At 49.5% G+C, this 24,023-nt stretch overlaps 2 protein-coding genes across 8 annotated transcripts in view; one reads left to right on the forward strand and one right to left on the reverse strand.

Moving 5' to 3' along the window:
- Csrnp2 (cysteine and serine rich nuclear protein 2) lies at positions 1 to 15,519 on the forward strand. 3 transcript variants are annotated; one of them, XM_028874564.2, is made up of 6 exons: positions 1 to 236; positions 884 to 999; positions 4,518 to 5,947; positions 7,112 to 7,371; positions 10,263 to 10,559; positions 12,389 to 15,519. In XM_028874564.2, the coding sequence occupies exons 3-6, from the start codon at positions 5,797 to 5,799 to the stop codon at positions 13,307 to 13,309; spliced, it is 1,629 nt and encodes a 542-aa protein (XP_028730397.1). In that variant the 5' UTR covers positions 1 to 236; positions 884 to 999; positions 4,518 to 5,796; the 3' UTR covers positions 13,310 to 15,519. The 3 variants fall into 3 exon arrangements, with proteins under 3 accessions (XP_028730397.1, XP_028730400.1, XP_028730399.1); XM_028874567.2 differs by lacking the exon at positions 1 to 236 and having other exon boundaries at positions 587 to 999; positions 5,715 to 5,947; XM_028874566.2 differs by lacking the exons at positions 1 to 236; positions 884 to 999 and having other exon boundaries at positions 4,128 to 4,690; positions 5,715 to 5,947.
- The window catches only part of Letmd1 (LETM1 domain containing 1), a 14,076-nt gene continuing 1,760 nt past the window's right edge, over positions 11,708 to 24,023 (reverse strand). Inside the window, exons 3-9 of one of the 5 annotated variants that reach the window (XM_028874571.2) lie at positions 23,051 to 23,166; positions 22,402 to 22,484; positions 20,093 to 20,279; positions 19,874 to 19,975; positions 19,625 to 19,777; positions 18,126 to 18,222; positions 11,708 to 12,429 (exon numbers count right to left, since the gene is read on the reverse strand). In XM_028874571.2, the coding sequence (XP_028730404.1) occupies positions 12,293 to 12,429; positions 18,126 to 18,222; positions 19,625 to 19,777; positions 19,874 to 19,975; positions 20,093 to 20,279; positions 22,402 to 22,484; positions 23,051 to 23,166 (875 nt within the window). In that variant the 3' untranslated portion in view covers positions 11,708 to 12,292. Of the gene's footprint in view, positions 12,430 to 15,891; positions 17,348 to 18,125; positions 18,223 to 19,624; positions 19,778 to 19,873; positions 19,976 to 20,092; positions 20,280 to 22,401; positions 22,485 to 23,050; positions 23,167 to 24,023 lie in introns of those variants that run through there. The other 4 variants (XM_028874568.2, XM_028874569.2, XM_037197360.1 and 1 more) reach the window with 4 other exon arrangements.

Genomic DNA, 24,023 nt, shown 5'->3' on the forward strand with positions numbered 1-24,023 from the left:
CCGGAGCCGGGGCGGTTCTGGGCTGTGCTGCCCGGGGTGCCCGAGTGCAGAGCCGCCCGCCCCCCGCCGCCTGCCGGCCGGCCGGCCCACACACCCTGCAGCCCCGGGAGCCTCGCGACGGGCCGGGGGACCAGCACGCCTCGGGCTTCCCTCCTTGCACACGGGCTGAGGCGGCAGCGGGGGCGGCGGAGACCGTGACGGGAGAGGCGGCGGCGGCGGCGGCGGCGGCGGGGCCGGTAATGGGCCTGGGGTGCGGGGCGGAGGGGTCCGCCTCGTCCTTGCTCGCAGCGGCTCTCGGGCTGTGGTGGAGCCGCGCTCGGGCGCAGAGCCGTGCGGAGCGAGGGGGCGGGGGGCGGGAGCCGGGGCGCCTCTGGGAAGAGGCGTGGGAGCGAGCGAGGGGCGCCGGGGACGCGGGCCGGGCTGCGGGCTGGCTCGAGGGACGGCCGGCCGGGCGGGCGGCTTGGAAGCCGGCGGGCGGGCGGGCGGGCGGGCGGGATTGCGGCGGCTGACGGCCGAGTCCGGGATGGAGTGGGCAGTGATGTGGGATGGAGGGAAGGGAAGGGAGGGGAGGGGGCCCGGAGGAAAATGTGGGAGGAGTGGCTGGGAATTTGTGAGTAGCGGGCCGGAGGATGTATGTGGAAGGCTGTGCGCGGACTGCAGACGACCGACCGGAACGAGCGAGCGAGCGGGAAGGCTAGCGGGAATCAATGGATGGAGGGCCGACGGGTTCCTCCGCTGCGTTAAGGGGGACTGGTGACTTGGACATGGACCTTCTGCTCTGGTTCCCGATGCCTCCCGTGTTTCTGGCGTTATGTGCGAAAATGAGAGCATTGCTTGTCCTGGTTGCTAGCTCGATCTTTTTTTTTTTTTTTTTTTTTTCCAGGCCCAAACACGCAGCCGCCTGCCACCCATCCCCATTTGAGTGCTATGGTCTTGATTCATCCTTTCGAAGGGTTTAGAGTGTCAGTGTGACATACAAACTGTTCTTCAGTATGAAAGGTTAGAAGTTCTCCCCAGGAGACAACACTGTTGTCCTTGTCCTCCCGGTTTCCAGTTCATGGTAAAACCGCAGCCGATTCACATTCTCCTTTTCTTTGGTGTCTTTAAATCTTACAAATCTCTAAAACCAGGGTGTTGGTATGTGGCAGAGTTATAAATGACGCTATCCTTCAGAGGAGAGTTAATGCAGCATCATGTTCCAGGTCTCCCACAAAGATCTTGTGTCTTCTCTAGGATGTGGCTTACATGTGGAAAGCCAAATTCTAACCTCGTGTTAGTTAGTAAACGGGTAGAAACCCGGAGTGGGGGCGGGAAAGGGCCTTCTTTAAACACCTAGCTTAAACAGGAGGTTTTCAGTGAGTACCTTAAGTGCTTTTCCGATGTCATGATCTTGGTGATGACAAGGACGCCTGGATCTGTGAAACTGTAGATTTGAGAATCACCCACAGTATCTTGTAAAAGGGACGCAGGGTAGGGCGTCTTCCTCAGATTTACTGGATGGTGTGACGGCAAGCTTTCTCCCCATACCTCTGCCTCAGTGGTGGCTGGCAGCCTAAGATCCCTTGACCTTTAGCAGAACACCAGGTTCTGGGTTCTAGTTGAGTGGAAAGGCTCTTTCCTGTGAAGTGAACCTTGTCTTAGGATTTTGGACTCATTTAAGAAAAAGGCTCACGTACCCAAACTTTACAAATGTACTCTGCGTCCACAGTTTTCCCTACACTGCCCCGCTTGCTTATTTATTTGTTTGTTTAGAGGCGGTGTCCCTTTGCATAGGCTCTCTTGGGACTCACTCTGTACTTACAGAGATCTGCCTGCCTCTGCCTCCCTTGTGCTGGCCACACCCAGTTTTTGCTATTCTTTTCGGTCCTCGTCAGCCTGAAGAAGGCTTAGACCTAGTACTGCAATGCGCATGCTGGTTTTCTTTGGTGCTAGCCGAGTGTCTTCTGTGTGATAGCTATGAACTTGTGTACCCTGGGGAACCGTTCAACTGGACACAGTTAACAAAACACCATAAGGCATGTCATCAGAATGGGTCAGCTGACTTCTCATTTCACCAGCATGTAGAAGCTTCTATAGAGAGATACCATTATTTGTTGTTTGAGATGTTTAGTTAGATGGTTAAGTATTCTGGTCTGCATTTCTAGTCTCTCCTTGGTTATTTCTGTATAGGTTTGACTGCTTGGATATAAGGCATGAAGTGGGGGGGTAGGGATCGAGACAGGGTTTCCTGTAGCCTTGACTAGCTACAAACTTGCTTTGTAGCCAAGGAGATGACCTTGAACTCCTGTTCCTCCTGCACGTAAATGCTGGGATTCCATGCCTGTGCCATCAGGTGAGGGTTAATGAGTGTCTTCTGAACTCAGGCGTTGATCTTTTGCCAGTGGTTAAGGGAATAGTTGAACCCGTGGGAATGGCTGGTTCTTCATGGAACCTGTTCTCGTGGTTACTGTGGTACTACATGAGTTCTTCAAGGCATTGTGGGACTAACTAGGTGGGAGGCTCATGGTCAGGTTCATCCCAGAGAGCTGGACAAGGAGAGCTAAGTTGGAATATAAACATACATTGTTTGCCAGGAGATGACGATAGAGATTTAAGTTCTCCAGTGCTGGAGGGCTGCCCTTGGTGCACACACCTGGGATCCCAGCACAGCAAGAGGACCACTGTGAGTGCCACACCTTTCTCCAGAAACAAGCTTCCTACATCACAGGAAGTATTGCTGACATCCCGAGCAAGGTCAAGAGAGCTACAACACTGCATCTTTTCCAGAATTTTCCAGAGTATCGTCCATGAAATGGTTTTTGTTTATTTTGTGGTGCTGGGAATTGAAACCAGGGAAGGCTTCAAGCGTGGTAGGCAACCACTGCACTACTGACTACACCCCCAGCCCTTTAATGGAAGAGGTCATATAGATCAGCGTACACAGTATTTACACGTGTAGACCTGATTATCGACAGCTTACGGAAATTACTTTTCCTTACGTTTTGACGTCTTCCCCTCTCCCTTCCTTTCCTACCTACCTCTGCCATTGCCCAAAACCACAAGTCCAGAAGTCAGAAGATGTGGACGAAGAGGCTTAGAGCAAGCAGCCGGCATCGCCACACTCAAGGGCACAAAGTAGCCCTGACCAGAGGGTTCTCTTGAGGGCAGCTGAGTCGAGATAAGGGGGAATTTTAGTAATAAAGATGGCTTTGGCCCAGATCCAAGTTCATGTGAGACTTAAAGAGTAATAGTCAGAGGAAACCCACACGCCCGGAAGCAGAGGATCCTAAGGAGAGAGCAGAGTGCACATTTGCTTCCAATCACAAATCCCTGAGTGCTTCCAGGCTGAGGAACGGCCATTTTTCTAGAAGCTCAGTTAAGTTGAAGGGGCGCTTAAGCCTTTTCCAAGAAAGTGGGTTTTCTGCTCAGTGTTGGTTTCTCCTGTGGTTGAGAAGGCACTGATGGTGTGAACCCAGCAGACAACAGTCTCCTTTTCCTCTATAGTAGCCACATGAGTATTTAGTGACAAAGGTGTCCCCCTCCCCCCCACCATGCTCCTTCACCCAGAATAGAACGGAACGAGACATTTGTTAGCTGAAAGGCATCATCTTTAGCCCAGCTAAAATCCTAACCCACACAAAGCCCCTTCACTCCTGATGCTTGTCATTTCTAAGACGGTGACCTGTGGTCAGACCCAAGGGTCACAGCTGACACCTTGGACTCATTGGATTCTTTAAGAAAGCTTTTCGGATTTATTTTATGTGAAGCGGCATTTTTATCTGCATATGTGTCTGCATACCACTGTGTGCTTGGTGCCTGAGGAGGCCAGAACGGGGTTTCAGACTCCCTGGAACTGGAGTTAGAGGGCTGGGTGCTGGAACTGAACCCACATCCTTTGGAAGAGCATCCAGCACTCGACTGCTGACTGCCAACCTTTTATTTTGTCTATATATATATATTTTTAATTCATTTTTTAAGACAGTTTCTATGTAGCTCTGGCTGTCCTAGAATTCACTATTGGACTAGACTGGCCTCAGACTCAGAAATCCACTAGCCTATGCTTCTGAATGCTGAGATTAAGGTGTGTGCCACCATGCCCTTGATTACAATTCTCTTTTGTTTATTTGTTTTGTTTTTCAAGAGAGGATTTCTCTGTGTAACAGCCCTGGCTGTCCTGGAACACTCTAGGCTGGCCTCAGACTCACAGAGACCCACCTACCTCTCCCTCCAGTTGCTAGGTGTTCACCACCACTCTTAGCTCCTTGATTATAATTCTTAACAAGCTCTTGATTTGAATTGTTCTTCTTAGCCAAACTTACTTAAGGGATGTGCTTGTCTGAAACCTATGAAGGCAAAGGTGCTTCAGTTCATCTTGTGACTGGAATGCAGAATTTTTATATGATCTGAGTAGGTATTTTAGGAAATCCCCAAAGCACGCACCAGGTCTGGTTGACTTTGTAGAGCTGATCTAAATTGCTACTAAAGATGTAGTCCAGAAAACCAGGACTGTAGCAGATCTCTCTTGTCTGTCTCCACAGTGAATTCTGGGTATCTGCTCTGCAGTAATGCAGCCTTGTCTCCTGGGCAGTGCTGTTAATCCTGCTGTACAGTTAGCAACCAGTGAGATCATAGTGTGGGAAGTGTCTTTCCTCGTCACATGTGGGTTTGGCTCTGACAGCATTTCTCCTGCAGATCCATGTCCTTTCAGAACGTAAGTCCAAAGAAAGATGGAGAAAGATTGTGCTGGTGTAGCCAGGACTGTCACTTCTTTTTCTGTTTTCCTTGGTAGTTTCTTTTCAGAGGCCAGAGACTCTAAAGCTCTACTTCCTTCTTTGCACAGGGAATGATGAGAGACCAGTATAAGACTGAGAACAAGTCTGGTTTTTGTTCCATTTATGGGGATGGGATCAAACCCGGGGCCTTGTGTATCCGAGGCAAGCGCTCTGCCACTGAGCTACACCCACAGCCCCACTTTCTGGGTTTGGAAGCCAGTGCAGATTCTAATCTTGGCTCCTTTCTTGAGTACTAAATTTGCCCTTTCTGGGAGCCTGGTGAGACACTTCACACTTGCGAAGATCTGGGTCAAGGGTTTTCCTGACTGCCAATGTCCTTCAACATTGAGAGCCTGCAGCAGAATTTCCCAAAGTGCGGTCCAGGGATTATCTGCCCCTAACATACTTTGGAAACTGTGGGTTCAATAATCAGGTTGTGAAACGCTGCACAGTTTTCCTCCTGCCTTTACCAGGAGTGCTCATAAGTGTATTAAAAACCCCTAAGAGGTTCTGCCATGAGTGGTTTTCTAAACTATTTTAACAGCAGTCCTATTTTCATTCAAAAAGCTATTAATATCCATGGAACTAGTGTATTTAAGATATGCACTTGGGGAAACGCCAGACTATGTTATCACTGGGCTAAATACTTGGGTCTGACTTTGGTTTAGGCAAAGGCTCTGCTGTCTTTGATCTAGTCCCCCAGTGATCCTGGGAGTGCCCTCCCGTGTGATCTGAAGAAAGGGAATGGCAGCCTGGGTCAGTGACTCCTGTGGCCAGCAGGATGGGAAGTGAGTAAGAACGCTGGCCAGAGTCGGCAGAGAGACGACCTGGTCCCGGGAAGGCAGACTAGTGCCAGGCCAGGTGCGGGGCTTCTTCCTCTTCAGTTAGAGCCATGTGCTTACGGACGAGACGGGTCTGTCTCGCTCGGGACAGCAGTGCTGACTCTTCTTCTCCTCTGGGCAGAATCCTAATGCTCCTGGCTAGCCGGTGGTGAGCAGCTTTGGGGCCATCGTGGTTGGCTCCCCAAGGAAGCCTTCTGAAGCCAATGGATGCATTCTCGGGCTCGGGGCTCAAGAGGAAATTCGATGATGTGGATGTGGGCTCCTCAGTTTCCAACTCAGATGATGAGGTCTCCAGCAGTGACAGTGCTGACAGCTGTGACAGCCTCAACCCTCCCACGACCGCCAGCTTCACGCGTGAGTGAGCCTGCCTCCATCCCTGCCTCCATCCCTGCCTGCCTCCATCCCTGCCTGCCTCCATCCCTGCCTCCATCCCTGCCTGCCTCCATCCCTGCCTGCCTCCATCCATCCCTGCCTCCATCCATCCCTGCCTGCCTCCATCCCCCTGCCTCCATCCATCCCTGCCTCCATCCCTGCCTGCCTCCATCCATCCCTGCCTCCATCCCTGCCTGCCTCCATCCATCCCTGCCTCCATCCCTGCCTGCCTCCATCCATCCCTGCCTCCATCCCTGCCTGCCTCCATCCATCCCTGCCTCCATCCATCCCTGCCTCCATCCATCCCTGCCTCCCTCCCCTCCCTCCCTTCCTCCCTGCCTCCCTCCCCTCCCTCCCTGCATACAACATACAGCATAGGCTGAAGTCTGATTCACTCTACTTGGGTTTTGGTTTGGGGTGCCCAGAATGGGTGGGATGTGATGAGAAAGGAGGACCTCAGAGGACTTGTCCAGAGGTTCAAGAAACTAACTGGAGCAGGAGTAGATGTCTGCTTTGGACCCTGGGCACCTCCAGATCTCTTCATTCCTATTGTCTCGATCCCATAGCTCTCCAAGGGTTTGGACCCTGACAAGAAAGCCCTGAGGGGTACTATCGGTTCTGTTCAGAGCACGCCTGACAGCTTTTCCAGTGGCACCTAACCTGGGCACAGTGGCATCTCCCGAGGAGCCTGAAACATTTATCATCAGGCCCGTTAGCGAGGATCCCCACTGTAGAGTACTGTCCGCTTGAGTTTTCTGGGGTGGAAATGTTCCTTGTCAGCATGGCCCACTGGTAATTCTTGGTCACATGTGGCTACTGAAATACAAACTGAAGAGCTGAATTTTTTAAATTGAGTTTTAATTAGTTTAAACTATCACATGGCACTTTTCTTTTCTCCTGAAAAGAATACCTAGTGCTCCCCAGTTGCTGTCTAAAAATAGACTTGTGGCCATCATTTAGATGAAGTCAGTCTGGAAGGAGTGGTATGAACCAGCTGAGGTTGAAGGCTCTTTCCAGTTTTGCATATGACTTAAGACTTGGAAATAGTCTCGCATTAGGGACGAGTTAAGAGCCTAGATGAGTAAGAGCAGGCGAGAGCCCTGAGCAAGCCATCTCGCGATCAAGACCCATGTGTTCCGTTCACAGCCACATCCATCCTGAAGCGGCAGAAGCAGCTGCGGAGGAAGAATGTCCGCTTTGACCAGGTGACTGTATACTACTTTGCCCGGCGCCAGGGTTTCACCAGTGTGCCCAGCCAAGGTGGAAGTTCTTTGGGAATGGCCCAGCGCCATAACTCTGTACGCAGCTACACCCTTTGTGAGTTCGCACAGGAACAGGAGGTGAACCATAGAGAGATTCTTCGTGAGCACCTGAAGGAGGAGAAGCTTCATGCCAAGAAAATGAAGGTGCCTATGGGGCCTGGGGCCTGGTGCTTCCTGCGTGCTGAGACCAAGAGGGAAGCCCACTGTGCTCAGTGATAGCGTTGATTCAGAGAGTGCTGTTTATTTTTCTAATGAGAAGTCTCATACTTTCAATCTGATCTTAGTTTGAGTCTCCTGTCATCTCAGGTGGCACTGGCAACCCGAGACAAAGGACTGCTTTCCTGCCTCTGCTGTCCCTTCTTCCTGTCCCAGGGAAGCTTTTCTAGTGTCGTGTGAACACCTGAAACTTCTCAGGCCTGTCACCAAGACAGCACAAACTTCAGCTTGTCAGTAGTTGTCTTCGTCCTCATGAGCAGAGCAGAACAGGTTTCGGATCTTTCACCTTCTCTGAAGGTCCACTGCCCTCTGACCCCACATCATCACCCCAGAAGACTGACACTGTCCCCCTGGTGCAGAGAGTGGCATGATTTCATAGTTAGATTCATAGACTAGAACACCAGGGTACTGGAGAGGTGGCTCAGCACGTACGAGCACTTGCTACTCTTTCAAAGGATCTGGTTTGGTCTCCAGCACCACATGGTGGTTCCTGTGGCGGGACTGGAGCTTGTTATGTCGACCGGCTGGCTTCAGGTCCCTGATGTCTGCCTCCCTCTGTCTCCCAAGTGCTGGTGTTAAAGGCCACCACCAGATGTGGCCAAATAAATCATTCTTTAAAAAATACTGCAGCTACTGCCCCCTGCTGACGGCCCCAGCAGACGCTCCCCAGACACCCGTGTGTCTGCCTTAGCGTGTTGCGGCTCCGTGTCAGAGTTGCCGTAAGTCCTTCCATGTTCCCAGAGATGAGGGCATAGCTCAGTGGCAGAGCACTCACCCAGTCCAGGAGACAGGAGAATGTGTGAGTGAGAGTGAATGGGTGTGAATGAGAATTCCTTTCTGGGCCCAAAGCATGGGGTGCCTGCATGATTTCCAGGGGTGTAGACAAAGCTGACCAGGCTGTGGCGGCAGAGGGTACAGACTAACTAGGTTCCCCCAGTTTGTAAGCTCTCAGCCTGTTCCTAAGGCCTTACACCTGTTCCCGTAACGACAGTGACATTCAGCCTTCCCTTTCTTCCGAGGAATTCTGTCACTGACCCTGTCACCTCTGTTGCTATAGCAACAGCTAGACAGACATTCTTCTCTGTTGCGGTGAAGGTTTCCTTTCCTCTAAGACAGACGCTGGCCTCCTCCCCGGGAAGGTTTTCCTGTTTAGCACCTATAAGGACACAGTCTTGAAGTAACATATATACAGTGTCTCTCGTGTGCTGTTTAGTATTTCTTTTCCTTTGGGGCTATTCCAGTGAACTCTGTTAGAACTCTGTGACCTTCATTACATACAATTTTCTAATATTTCAGTTTTGTTTTATCCATATGGGATTCATTATTGTAAGTAGTTTGAAGTGGTTGTTTTTGTCTGTTTTTGTTTTGGGGGGTGAATCTCATGGAGTCCATGCTGGCCTTGAACTTGCTGTGGATCAGGGCATAGCTCTGAGCCTTTTTCCTCTTGCCTCTATCACTTCCATGAGCCACCACACCTGGCCTTGACTTTTCTTTTCCTCAAGAATATCTAGTTGTCCCAGCACTGTTTATGACTAGTCGGCTGCCTTGCTCTGGAATTCTCCTGCTTGCTTCTCTGGCCCTTACCTTTGAGAACAGCAGGGGCCCTGGGGAGGAGCCAGCTCTGCGACACAAACAGATAGGAACAGTCCTAAGGTCTACAGAAAGGAGCCTGGCAGCTGCTTGCCTGGTACAGAGGTAACAGACGAGAAGCTGAGCGGGCGGGCGGGCGGGCGGGGTTCTCAGCTCCTCCGTTCCTTCCCCACGGCAGTGAGGTGCAGGCTTCCTGTGCTGTGCTGTTGCATCACGCCTCCCACAGGGTTCCTCTCCCGCACTGCTCGGGAGTCTGATGAAATAAACCAAAGACTCCAGCGACTGGGTTTCAGCCTGCTAGCAGCTTCCAGGGCCCCAGGGGTGGGGCCTCGTTTTCTTTACTTAGATCCTCTAGTGAGTTTAGAGCGCATTCAGCCAGAAATTGTCTCCACCTGTCCTTCCAGAGAGTTCTGCCCGTAGATAGCACACACAATGTTACTTACACTGCCCTACCTCACAGGGTTTTTCTTTGAAGTGAGGTAAACCCGGATTAAAGGAAGAAAATACATCTCTTCTGGGCTCTGTGTTGGAAGTAAGAGCTTTGGTAGTGGTTAATAGTGGGCTGCCCACTCCCTTAACAGTACAGTGCAGTTCTTCTGAGTACTCAGGTAATTATTTACAGTATGGGGATTCAGTTCATTGACAAACGCCCTGGAAGCTGGTGCTACACTCTAATATGCCCTTTTTCTCTGAAGGTAGTTTTGGGTTCTCCAGGGTTCAAGTTGAGGGTGTTTTACAAGGTTACCAGTGTCGCTGAGGACACCCAGCCACTGATGCAGTTATAATGCAGGTAACAGTCTGGAAATGGAGGAATGTTTGTGGCAAACATTCCTCTGGACAGGATCTTGCTCTGTTGCTCCATGCCCCAGCCTCAGCTTCCTGAGTAGCTGGAGTCAGCTGTGCTGCCAGACCTGGCAGAGACCGGTCTCTGAGGATCTAGGACTCAGAAAGGTAATGTCTCTGGTTGTGACAGGGTAGTGTGAGCCAGATAAAGTTTCTGTCTTTCTGCTCTGGTTTTTGACTGCATCCTGTGCCGTCCAGTATGGCAGCCATTACTTATTTTGGCTATTTAAATGTAAAACTAAATAAAACCCAGTTTCTCAGTCTTGTCATGTCTGGTGTTCCACAGTGGTGTAGGACAACACAGCCCTCCAGGCTGCAGAGCTGGGGACTGTCCTGGTCACTGCATTGCTAATGCTCCAAAGCTGACCCTTCCTGTCTCCTGGCAGCTGACCAAGAATGGGACAGTGGAGTCAGTGGAGGCTGATGGCTTGACACTGGATGACGTTTCAGATGAAGACATCGATGTGGAAAACGTGGAGGTGGATGATTACTTCTTCCTCCAACCCCTGCCCACCAAGAGGCGACGGGCCCTGCTGAGGGCGTCCGGGGTCCACCGGATTGATGCCGAAGAGAAGCAAGAACTGAGAGCCATCCGCCTGTCTCGGGAAGAGTGTGGTTGTGACTGTCGGCTCTACTGTGACCCAGAAGCATGTGCCTGTAGCCAGGCTGGGATTAAATGCCAGGTCAGTCAGATTTGGCCTGAGATGGTATATATCTACACCAAGATTGGGGGTGTGGTGGGGTGCCTGTGAAGATAGAAAGCTTCCAATCCCGGGATGGCGGTCCTGTGGCTGAGCCTATGCTCCAGCTCCACAGCCTCCCAAAGACAACAAGCAGGGCAGGATTCTTAGACTGTGGAGGTGCCCGTTATCCTCTGATGTATGCCTCAGACAGAGGTGATAGCAGCTGGCAGCAAAGGAGAGATCGGGCTTGCATCTGCCATTCGCTAAGTGTTCCTTAAAGAGTGATTCTGAAGGAAACAGAAATGAGGGAGCCCAGGGATTCTCTGCTTTTTTATTTTGCTTTTTCGAGACAGGGTATCTCTGTGTAGCCCTGGCTGGCCTGGAACTCACTCTGTAGCCCAGGCTGGCCTCCAACTCAGAGAGATCCACCTACCTCTGCCTCCCAAGTGCTGGGATTAAAGGCGTGCACCACCACCACCCAGCTCAGCCTATGGATTCTTACCTGCACACAGCATCTCTTTCCAATTTTGTTAACATCAAAGTAGCTTTGAGATTCTCTAATTCAGGACCAGACCTGAGCTGGCAGAACTTAATCCTTAAGTATCTTCTTGGCATTCTCTGAGATTGTATGAATTCCTGTTTTCCTGGAAACCATGTTGTCCTACACCACTGCAGAACACCAGACATGTAAAGACTGAGAAACTGGATTTTATTTAGTTTTACATGTAAATAGCCAAAATAAGTACTACCCCATCAGGGACACATAGGGAACGTCACTCTAAGGGCACCGGTGTTGATCACTGGGGTTGAGACCTTTAACTCTTTCCTGTGGCTTTATTTAGTAACAAAGGTCTGGCAAAGTATTTCTTTCCAGACGGCAGTCCCGGGATGAGTCATTTATTCACAAACCTGAGAATAGTCCTCTGAACTGGTGGGACTGGATAAAGATTTCTTTTGGGTCTAGAGATTTCAATAAGCTGATATTATAGGACGTGTTTTATTGTCTGCTCTATAATTCTTCTGAGTTTTATTTTGGGGTATTAAGGGTAGATAAAGAGGCAGAAAGCATCTCCTTTCTAGTTTTTTTCTTTAAAACTCTATAGCCCAGGCTGGCATGGAACTCACCATGTAGACCAGGCTGGCCTCAAATTCACAGCGATTCACCTGCCTCCGCCTCAGTGTCGGGATTAAAGGCTGTGCCACCATGCCAGCACATCTCCTTTCTAGATAGCCCTGGCTGTAAGTAATTATCTTGGTCACTGCTTCAGAACTACTCTGGTTAACCCTCAGGGAGAAGCAGGTGGTGAGGAGCTGGTCACAGCGTGAGCCTTCACTTTAGTCCTCAGCACTAAGGCGTCTGCTTAGTCTCCCTAGAGTGTATTGCATTGAAGTAGCAAGATCTCCACTCCCTTACCACGCCTGTCACTGCAGAAGGCTTGGGCCCAGCCTTTTATTGTCCCGTGAGCCAGGTAAGTTCTAGAAGTCCCTGAGGCACAGCACTCTTCTGCTCTGAGATGTCAGCATTCAGAGGAAGCACTAGACTCGCTAACTGGAAGGAGCCTTTGATGGGGTTTTGTCTTTTTATTTAGAAGAGGAAACAAAGCCCAGGGGAGAAAACAGATGACTCTAGAGATGCCGGCACTAATTAATGGCTGAGCTGAGATGCGGTGGTCTGATAGCCACTGCCAAGTGCTCTTAGCTGTGCTGCATGTTAGCTTTGAACTGATCACTGCTTAAATCCCAGCTGCCTGTGTGTGCCAGCTGATGTCACCTGCTCTGCTGGTAGAGCTGTTGGTCTTATCTTGCCACAACTTCCTGTGTTCCCTCAGGTGGATCGAATGTCCTTTCCTTGTGGCTGCTCCAGAGATGGCTGTGGAAACATGGCTGGGCGAATTGAATTTAATCCAATCCGAGTGCGGACTCACTACCTCCACACTATCATGAAGCTGGAGCTAGAGAGCAAACGGCAGGTGAGTCGCCCAGCAGCCTCGGAGGACGAGCCCTTGCCTACTGCTGGCTGCAGCCTGTCTGGAGCCCAGAGCTCCGAGACCCAGGACTTCCAGGAGTTCATCGCCGAGAACGAGACCGCAGTGATGCACCTGCAGAGCGCAGAGGAGCTGGAGCGACTCCGGGCGCAGGAGGACCCGAGCGGCCCTAGCGCTAGCTTGGACTCGAGCATGGAGAGTCTGGGCGTGTGCATCCTGGAGGAGCCCCTGGCTGTTCCCCAAGAGCTGTGTCCAGGCCTGGCCGCCCCCATTCTCATCCAAGCTCAGCTGCCCCCAGGTTCCTCCGTCCTATGTTTTACTGAGAACTCAGAGCACTCGGCTGCCTCCCCCGTGAGCAGCCCGTCCTACTTGAACAGTGGTCCTCTGGTGTACTACCAGGTAGAGCAGAGGCCAGTCTTGGGAGTGAAAGGAGAGTCTGGTCCAGAAGAGGGCACGGCCTCCTTCCCCAAGGAGAAAGATCTGAGTGTTTTCTCCCTTCCTGTTACCTCGCTGGTGGCTCGCAGCCCCTCAGACTCAGCCGCCCTCTGCAAACCCGAGGTGGGGAAACCACCCACTGTTGACAAACTATTGCCTGATGACTGCAGCCCCAAGGAGCCTGAGAGCGAAGACTTCCACCCCTCGTGGTCCCCCTCAGGCCTGCCCTTCCGAGTGGACAATGAAGAGGACTGTGGAGGGCAGAACTGCCAGCAGAGCGAGGACCGGACCCCTGAAGACTCTGCCCTGGAGCTCCCTCTGACAGTGTGACCCGAGACAGACACTGCTCCTTCTCTATTTATTATCTAACGCCATTTCAGAACAAGACTGCTGCTCCCAGGTTACTTTATTGAAAATCTTAGGAAAATGGGTAGGAAGGGGTTGTTAGCACATGTATTTTTAAAGGGAAAGAGACCAGCCTCACTCAGTTTCCAGTACTGAGCTCTCTGGGCCACCGGAACAAAGATGTCGGTCACAAGTGAGCTGGGTAGCTCTTTATGCATGGGGCCAGAACTAAGGGTGTAAGCAGCTAGCTCCCTGCAGGGCAGCTCCTCCTCATCCATCTTGGTGTGTCAGTCACACTGTTAGAAAGGCATCTCGGCTGAGTCTAGAACGGAGGCCACAGAAGAATTTCTGCTTCTGTACAAAACTCCCATCCTAAAAATTGACCCTGCTTTCTCCCACCTCTTAACTGGGAAAGAAGTTAATTTTCAACGTGTTTTGTGTTCCCTGACCTGCTCTGCAAATGGGATTCCTGGTCTGTAACTTGAATTCTTTCTTTCATATGTTCTTAGGTTCTAGAGTTAAACTTCTCTGTCTTTTCCCCATCTTTTCTCCTTAAAAGAAAAAAATCCAGGTTGGATATGGATATGGTACAGAGCATAAGTCATCAGGTACAACATTCTGGAAGATGACTGTGTGCTTGCTTTCTTACCTAGTACACACACACACACACTCCTTTTGGGAGAGCTTGGCTCTAAATGGAATATAAAGTGTAGTACAAGGTCATCAGCTAGTTAGGATTCTCTCTCTGTACGTACCCTTGTGGTCCTTGGTTATCTAGGGTTAGAGAGCTCTTTGGATGTTACAGTTCAGTCCCGAGAACTTCAGGTTTTATTGGATCCCTCCATCTTGGAGATTTATGAAAACAAAGTCAAACTGATTCTTAGTATGTGACATAGGACTCCCAGATTCCAAAGGATTCAAGATCTGATTATAATCTTTGGAATCTATAGACTGGGACTCAGACTCAGCACTTACCTCACAGAGTCCTACTCCTCTCCTGTCTTAGTTAAAGGGCCCGGGTCCCCATTCAGCACTGACTTCTTTATTGGCAATGTTCCCTCTGCCTCCTGGTTACATGGAGGTGGCAAGAGCAAAACAGTTTTCCTCTATAGTTCTTTACTAACCAGGAAAGAAAAACAAAACTTACTTTGATTTTTTGAGACAGGGTCTCGCTAAATAGCCCTGGCTGGCCTGGAACTTACTATGTAGCCCAGGCTGGCCCCCAACCTGTGGCAGTTCTCCTCCTGGTCATGCATCCCGATTGCTGGGTTTGAGGTGCACACCACTTGGCTCAGCTGTATTTATTTTTGGTGGGATAATAAGGCCCTGGTGTCGTAGAGCGAACTTGACTGTGGGTGGCAGCAGAAACCTAACTCCCCGACCCTAAGCCTGCAGCTCCCTGTATTTGATACAGATCCTGATTTTTACCCATTCTGCCACTGCTGTTCATTTCTGGGTTTGCTTGGTTTTATTGTTGGAGCTCTTAAGGAAGTACCTATCTCTCTCCAGCCTCACAAGAGTTACCCTAGAGTAAGAGTACCAGAGGCCAACATGCTCTCACCCTCATCTAGAACTCTCAAACCCAAAACCAAAGCTAAACTGAGACTTTTACTGGTGGAGAGAAGAATCTTTGAAAGTTTGCTGGAAAGGAGGACCCGGCACCTTTCCTCCTGAAGACTCCACCTCTGAGCCCCTGGACTTGGATATTCATTAAGAAACATGCTAGTCATTGTCATAAAGACTAGCCAACCCCAAGACACTTGGTATTTCTGTATAACTCTAGTTTCTTACTCCTCTTCATTAATTCCATGTTCTCATTCAAACTGATCCCAAACTTCTGAGTGCTAACTATTTAGCATTGACGAATGTCAAGGACCTTTTTCTACAACTGAGTCCATCAGATTTCTGGTGCTAACTGAAAGTGATAGTTCCTGGTTGCTAGGAAGGCTAGGCCTCTGGTCACAGAAGCAGAACGGTCCCCTCAGGCAGGCCTAGGTGAACTGTGGCCATCACCACAGCTCTCGTTGCCATGCTGTCTGTCTCCTCGCATACTGAGCACGGGTCATGTTCTCAGTGTGAATCCAAAGCTTGTCTGGCTCTCTGAAAACAACTTCTCCCCTAGGTTCTTTACATTGTAATAATGCTGTATTTAAAGAGAATATTTAAATGTAATATTAAAGAAATATTCAAAAGAAGGGTGTGATACTATCTTCACGAGCTGCAGTTACGTGTTGAGAGGAAGGTGCTTCCCTTGCTGTGGCTGTGGGTCTAACTAGGTCAGTTAGGAACTGATGTCCGGGGTAGGGCTACTCTGTGAGAGAGATGTAGATTCTTGTGTTCTGAGCACCAGAACCTGTCCTGCCTGGGTCGCCTTGGGCACCGCTGCAGCCCAGTCTTTACCTCTTAGACCCTGCTAAACGACGGCTGTTCTAGTGTGTCTGACAGAGAACACTAAACAGCTCCTTTCAAATTTGCTTTCATCCCATCAAAAAACTGGGTCCCAACCAATTACATATCCATTAGTTATGTTACATCAGTCTTATAAAAAGAAGCCTCAGGAAAATGAGTAAAGTGAGTAAGTAATTCCCAAAAACAGGTTTCAGGCAGTCTTTACTTGGTTTAAACAGTGCTTCATGCATTTACAGTAAGTTATCACAGGTGGACACACAACAAACAGCCAAGCCCAGTTTAAGGTCTTGATGTAGATCTCCTGGTCTCCCAGGGCCAGGCAGTAAGGAGTACCTTACACCATTTGACCATGGCCTAAAGAAGGCAGCCACTGCCGGCTCCAGATGCCTCAGGGCAACACAGTGGGGAGCAAACATGGGAGGAAGGTCCTTAGGGCTGTGTGACAGACAGCCTGGGAATTAAGACACTGGGGGACAGGTGCAGGGGAGGGGCCGGGCAGCCGATCCTCTTCCTTTTCACCTCCTTTAGAATGTTCCCATAAATTAAGGATACTAAAGGAAGAGGGTGGGCGGTCCACGTTAGTGACGTGGAAAGTGCTCCTACTTTTGGTCACATCAAAAAGGACAGGACAGGCCTAGAGCCTCATGCTGTAATCCTAGTACCCAGGAAGCTGTGGCAGAGTTTTCAGGATTGCTAGGAATTGAAGGCTAGCCTGGGCTATAGAGTGAGACTCTGTCTCCAAAACGCCAAAATAAAAGGGGCGGGGATGAGAAAAGACCTGCAGGGCGTCTGGGTGCAGGCCCAGGTGCAGCACCCCAGTCCAAGCAGCAGTGTTCTTGGCACTCAAACTCTCCGTGGAAAGGGCTGAGTGTCGAGCACTTGGCCCGCTCCTCATACCTCACAGAGCACTGGTGCTTCAGCTTGGATCCCAGCACGAGTTCAAGGCCATCCTCAAACAAGGTCTCAGGAAAACCAGCAAAAAACCCCCTCACGGATGTGAAGAACACGGCAGTGAGGCCAGTGGGACTTGGACCTGTAGCCCCAGCACCCAGAGGCCTGAGGTGGGAGAATCCCTTGAGCACAGAAATTTGAGGCCAGCCTGGGCAACATAGACTCATCTCAGGGAAAAAAAAATAGAAATTTAAAAACAAACCATGGCAGTCATGAATTTTAGGCCAAGTGATTCCAACCTGGGCAAAAACTGACTTAATAGGACCTAACCATTACATCACAACAAAAGTCCAGTACCAGAGGTGCTTGCCAGTTCCAGGTTAGCATGACGGGACGGCACCACACGTGTGTTTAGTTCAAGCTGTGAGGTTCAAGCTGTGAGGAATGGCTACAGCTCCCGGATGGGCAGCGTGCTGCGAAGCCCATAGGACCTGCTCTTCTGCCTCCCACACTAACAGTGTTCCGGCTGCTGGCAGGTGCTTTGGTCCCACACTACTACATTACTGACTGCAGGACAACGTCACTCCACGGCTCACTCAGCGCCTTGTCTCAAGGTAGTTGGTGGAGAGCAGGACCACGCTGTGCAGCAGGAGGGACAGCTCGGCCTCTGAAAACACCGTCCGGTTAGTGCGTGGCCAGAACACGGTTCACCTTTTAACAGAGCTGGACACCAGGTAGAAAGCCAGGGAGGGGAGCTACATGGGGCCATTCTCTACAAACCCCTGCTTCACCCCTGCATGCATGCCTTCCTCTGCCCCCAGTATCTGTGCACAGCCCCTGTGTCTTGAGTCTCACAGGGTGTCGGTCACCTTGTGGTAGAAGTTGGTGCTGTGAGGACATTTCTTAGCTTTGAGACTGCCTCCACCCAGGACAATCCTGTCCCTTTCCTTAGCGCCCCAAGCTCAGGAACAACTGGCAGTGTCTAGAGATACCTTTTGTTTGGCACCCTAGAGACAAAGGACTGTGCCTGCCATGGGATGGGTACAGGCAACTGTTAAACAGACTTGTTCAATACCTTGTTGTGCATGAGAAGCCCCCTAAACAAAATGCCAGTAGTGCCCAGGCCATGAAGCTCTGCCTCAGAGCAGCAAGCAGTCCTTTTGTCTATAGCAGTCTGTGCTGTAGTAGGCACTTGAGTCTGTGCCTGTTCAATTACAAAATAAATATAGGACAGAGAAAAGCTTCATGATACTCGGCATAAAGTACAAAAGTGAGTACTTTGCATGTATGGTAGTGCATTGCGTGTAATCCCAGCAGTCAGGAGGAGGCAGGAGGACAGCTGCAAGTTCAAAGCCAGTTTGGTACATCCTGAGTTCCAAACCAGCCAGAGCTACACAGGGAGACCCTGGTTTGGGATTTGTTCGGTTTTTATTATTGTTGTTGTTTAGTTTGTTTTCTAAAGCTCAGATTTCAGCAGCACATCCACAGAGGTTTGCCTTACCTTTTAGGCTGCAGGAAATCTGCAACCATTCTCCTAACCAAGTCCGACACCTGTCATCAGCAATGTGGGTAGAATTCAAGCCACGAAGATAGCAAGCCTGCACCACTCAGAAGAGAAACATCCTTAATAATCATAGAATGCCAGAGACAGAAAGCCACAAGTGATTGGACCTTTTGAGTAAGTTGCAACCTCATTCATGTAAGAAACCTTCACCACGTTGCTGGGTGGTGGCACACACAGGCCTTTAATCCCAGCACTTGGGAGGCAGAAGCAGATGGATTTCTTGAGTTTGAGGCCAGCCTAGGCTACAGAGCAAATTCCAGGACAGCCAGGCTACACAAAGAAATCCTGTGTCAGAAAAAAGAAAGAAAGAAAAGAAAAGAAAAGAAAAGAAAAGAAAAAAAAGAAAAAAGAAAAGAAAAGAAAAGAAACCTTCCCCATGCAATGTAAACTTCAGATGTAACCAAACAGGCCTATCACTACATGTCCTGCCATGGCCCACGTGTTGAAGGCTTTGTGCCAGGTTAAAAACATGCCCCTGCTAGAGTGCTCCTGCAGCACACACAAGGCCCACAGGACACATCACAGCAAAAGCCTAGTCCTGGAGACCAAGGCTTCAGCTCACAATGGGAGTCGGGGTCTGACTTCCTCTGGGCTACTGGAGGCAGGTGGTGGGAACTAAAAGATGAAGCCTAGAGAAGTCTGAGTCAGTGAGCGCATGTCCTGCACGATACTAGCCGTCCGCTTCCTGTCCCTTTCTACCCCACCCTCCCACCCCTCCCGCCAGGACTTGAACAGCTTTGCTCCATCTCATAGTCCCAAGATGCACTGCTTCACGGCACCAAAACCAAGGGGGCTGACTGCTCAGGACCCAAACCTCCAAAACTGTGAGCCAAAAACAAAACACACCACCTTTCCTCTTTTAAGTTGATAAGCTCAAGTATTTGTTACAATGGAAACTGACTGACACATCCATACAACCTAAAACAACTGCCCCTGGATTTGCTTTAAACAGGCTGTCCTGTACTCCTCCCCAGGCTAGGGGCACAGCCTGTTCATCTTGCCCGGCCCAGGGGCCTTGCTTTTCCTATCTTTTTTTTTTTTAAACTCACCCCCACTAGTTATGTACATTAAGAAAAAAATCCACAGAAATAAAATGAAAAAGCCTGGGGCTAGGTATAGTGACTCTGACTGTAATCCCAACACTTGGGAGACTGAGGCAGGAGGATTGCTTTAAGTTTGAGGCCAGCCTGTGCTCCATGAGATCCCGGAGGAGCAGGTGTCAGCGTGTCACCACGGGCCTGTGATCCTAGCACTTAGTCCAAGGCCAGCTTCATCTACAGAAAGAATCTGAGGCCAGCCAGGCTGCACAGTGAGACCCTATATAAAACCACCACACAACCCAGAAACAGCTCCAGTTTCCATACAAGCAACACCAAGAGCCCAGTGCGCTTGAGCCCACTCTGGGGCACTGCTTGACGCTGCAGCTAACTTCTTACCGATTTCACTTCCTGGGCTGTCAGCTGGCCAATCCCCAGCTTTGCCAGAGCCCTGTCCAGCTGGTGAATCTCAGTGGTAAGTCTCTTTAAACGCCATCTCAACAAGGGGGAAGGCAGGTGAGGTGTGAGGAGCATGGCTCGGCTCAAGGCTCTCTGTGACACAGCAGGGTAGGAAGAACATGAAATGGTTTTACTTTACAGCCTAAAACACAGGGAGCCCGTGGACACAAGAGGCCTCAGCGTGCTCACCATCTGCACAGCCTGGAGTTGATTCAAGCCCAGGGGATGAGTAGAGAAGCACTCTCTGAGAGGCAGGATGTCATGAGCTGTCGGGTGGGTACCGTTCCTCACCTTGTAAGAAGTAAGAAGTGGGTAGATTTTAGAGACCCTGATCAGCTGCTCCTAACCAGCTCTTGTGCACAGCGACCTCCCGGGTCCAGCTGGAGAAAGGCTTGGCTAGAGCAGTACCTTGATGCCCAGGTCTGTCAGATGCCACTGAAGCCTCTCATCGGAAACCAGAGTGCTGGCCCTTTCTAAGTAAGTAATGACCTCTGAGTGGGCCTGCTTCCGGAGACTGTGATAAATATCTAAGAAATCAACTTGTTGTTTGGGGGTCCAGAAATGCTTGACAAGCAGTTGCCTGGGAAACAGGTACCTACAAGGAAAAAGCATCACAATGTCACTTTCCGAAAGTGGACTAATCAGGCATCTGGCAGAGACATGCTTCTCTGCCCAACACTCTCTCTGCTGTAAGTCTCAGCCCACGTCTTGGCATGATTGCAAGTGGTGTTACTGAAATGTGGCTGCAGAGAAAGCCTGGCTGCAGCAGTCAGATCAAATGCCTCCTTCTGAACTAAAGCAGGTAAAAGAACATTCTCAGGCCAGGCAGTGGTGTCGCACACCTTTAATCCCAGCACTCAGGAGGCAGAGCCAGCCTGGTCTACTGAGTGAGATCCAGGACAGGCACCAGAACTATACAGAGAAACCCTGTCTCAAAAAACAAAAACAAACAAACAAACAAGAACCTTCTCAGGACAGTTTGATACAGAACTGGATGCTGTGTGTGTGTGATGCTGACAACCTACCCCAGAACAGTCATATGGACACAGCATTAAAAAGGCCATGGATGTGCTCTGTAATTCAGTTACCCACATGTAAGGGAGCTTTTAAAACATGGCTACAAATCCTCTAGTGCTTCTTTCATGGGCAGGCAAGGGTTATTTCCCTCTTCGTTTTTTTCCCCACTCTGGGTGATTAATTCATACAACAGAGCAGAAAAGAGTCGATAACCTCTAAGACTGAGATATCGAAAGCACAGGTAGGTGTTACGGCACTGGGAGAGAGGTGGACAGACCTTTGTGAGGTCCAAGACCGCCTCCATGGTGAGGCCTTGGGCTTTGATTTTAGAAAGTCATGTGCTCGTTGGCCCTAGAGCTCTGGCTGTGTCTAAGAAGCGCCACCAAGCAGGCTGCCAGCCTGAAAAGGCTGTCCGTCTCCCAGTGCTCCCATCAAAACACCAGACAGAGTGAGCTCAGGCCCTCCTCTGGTTCACCCAACAGCTAACCATCACTGTCGAGCCTGTTAACAAGTAAGAAAGCCCATCACTCTCCCGAGCCCTATCCAAATACTTGCTTTTTTTTCCCTTTTGTTTTTTAAGACAGGGTTTCTCTGTGTAACAGTCTTGGCTGTCCTGGAACTCGCTCTGTAGACCAAGCTGGCCTTGAACTCACAGGAATCAACCTGCCTCTACCACCCTCCCAACCCACCCCCCACCCCTGGCCAAATACTTTCTTTTGAAGTCTTGTTTTATTTTATTTTTGATTATGTGCATGTGAATGCAGATGTTCAGAGCCCAGAAGAGGATGTCAGATCCCCTGGAGCTGGAGTTACAGGCAGCTGTGAGCCGCCCAGCATGAGTGCTAGGAAGCAAACTGAGGTCCTCTGGGGTGGGGTGGGGGGTGTGGCATGTATGTGTATGCTCTTAACTGCTCAGCCATCTCTCAGCCCTCTTTCCATATTCCTGACCCCAAAATCATGAGAAGATTGGTGATTTTTGTCTATTATGTTCTGCAGCTGCCATTGTACAGCAATTGATATCTGATCTCTGGCTATGAAATAATAAAGCCATGATATCAGAATATGAAAATTATTCTTTTCTGAAAAACTTTCCAAAGTGGTGTTCCTCTAGGAGAGTGAGATGCTGTCTGTGGGGCATGGAGAAAGTATTAAGGTCACCACTTCACACACCCAGGGCCACTGAGTCACCTGCACCTATTACTGTGCTATGTCAAGACCTGACACGTCACTGAGCAGTTTTTAACAACTTTGGGACAAGAGCTGGAGAGGTTCAACAGCTAGCAGCATTTGCTGTTCTTACAGAGGAGCCAGGTTCAATTCCCAGCACCAATATGACATCTCATGACCATCTATAACTCCAGTCCAAGGGATCTGACGCCCTCTTCTGCTCCACAGGATCCTGCATGCATGTGGGGGGCACATAAGCTCACATAACCACAAATACATAAAAGACAAGAAAGTAATTTAAAAATAAATAAATAGATTTCTTGGCTTGTTTTTGTTTTGTTTGTTTGAGAAAAGGTTTCATGTAACCCAGGTTAGCCTTGAACTCATTCTATAATCTAGGCTGGGCTTGAACTTCTGATCCTCCTGCCTTTGTCTCCCACGTGCTGAAATTATGTGCCACTACATCAGGCAAAATGATTTTTAATTCTTAAAAACATCTATAGTTCCGAGATCTAGTGGTAGTATGTACTCACATGAGCAGGAAGACCAGGTAGTTGGCAAAGGGTGGGATGGAAATGATGCCTATGAAAAGACACTTGCTGATATCTCGACGGAACTAGACAGAAATAAACACGGATGCCGTGTTAACCCACGTGAGTTCCTGATAACATGGACAATCCCTCCATCCCACTCACTGGACAGTGAACTTGAAAAAGGACCATGCTTATTTCTATCTTCTAAATGGTAAGTTCCTGAGGGTAGACCTCTGATGTTAATTTTGTATCCCAAATACTGAGTAGAGGGCCTGACCTTTTATCAAACCCCGCAGTGAACTCTTTCTGACTTGCAGAATGTCTCCTGGACTCTGATCGCAGCTTCCACCTGCCTGTCACATCACTGCCCAACACTTGAGGCTGCCCTGCAGCTCTGTGCAGATCTCCCTATGTTCAAAACCAAACTGTATTTCATTACTCACAAATTCAATCAGAAGATGCGCCAGAAATTCTACATAGCCCTGCTGTGAAGTTCATTCTCAATGAACCCAATCCTGACAAACAGCTGGATGCCTCATGGCAAAGGGAAATATGTGACCAGTGATGAACAAGAAATGAAAGAAACAAACTTAGAATCTGGGTTAATTACCTCACCACGAACTTCCGGACATCTGGCCCTGGCCCATACCTGTCTCAAATGCTCCATCTCCCGGTAAGAAAGTTGGTGAAACTTTACATTGTGCTTCCACATATTTGCCTTTATTCTTCTAGCCTTTTTGCCATCAGCCCATAACATCTGTATTCCTGCCCCATCAAAGCGGAGGACAGAACGCGATGTTATCCCAGTTTGAATCTTACCATAGCTTCCTACTGTGTTCACTCACATGCACACACCGGCCCCTCCCCAGCACCGCTACACAAAAGCCTGCAGCTAGGAAGCCTGAAAGCCTCTGAGACCTCCCCATCCTTCTCCCCAGCATATTTCCCAACCAAATCATGGTCTGCCATAGAGTGCTCTCCTTTGAGCTCAATACTCACCCCTTGTTTTAAACTCTAGCTCCTTAACACCAGTGCATCATGGTCAACTACGTGCATTAACTGTTTCCCAGTCAGATTAACTCGCTACTCTCTGGGGCATGTTTACAAGTTGCATAATTTGACATACTGCTATGATCCCGTTTTGAATCTTCATTCTGTGATAATCCTTATATTTATCTAGTTTTTTAAAATGCTTCCAGGGCTAGAGAGAGGGCTCAGAGGTTAAAAACACCTACTGGTCTTGCAGAGGATCCAGGTTCAGTTCCCAGCACCCTCATGGTGGTTCACAACTATCCATAATTCATATTTCAGGGGATCTAATGCCTTTTGACCTCTGAGAGCATCAGGCATGAACATGATACATATATACATGCAGCCAAAACAGTCATACAAATATAATGAATAAAGTATTTTAATGCTTCCATTTTTATGAGCAAAATGTTACCAAGATTGGCTTCAAATAATATAGACTGTGTGTATTGTGTGTGTGTGTGTGTGTGTGTGTGTGTGATTAGTGGCCATGAACTACTTTTGAGTTTCAAGTTTCTTGCTTTGTTTTTACAGGATCTTGCTATGTAACTGAAGCTGGCCTGGAAGTCCTGATCCTCCTGTCTTGGAATGCT

Source organism: Peromyscus leucopus, chromosome 20 (genome assembly GCF_004664715.2).
Source record: "Peromyscus leucopus breed LL Stock chromosome 20, UCI_PerLeu_2.1, whole genome shotgun sequence".
Lineage (NCBI taxonomy): Eukaryota > Metazoa > Chordata > Mammalia > Rodentia > Cricetidae > Peromyscus > Peromyscus leucopus.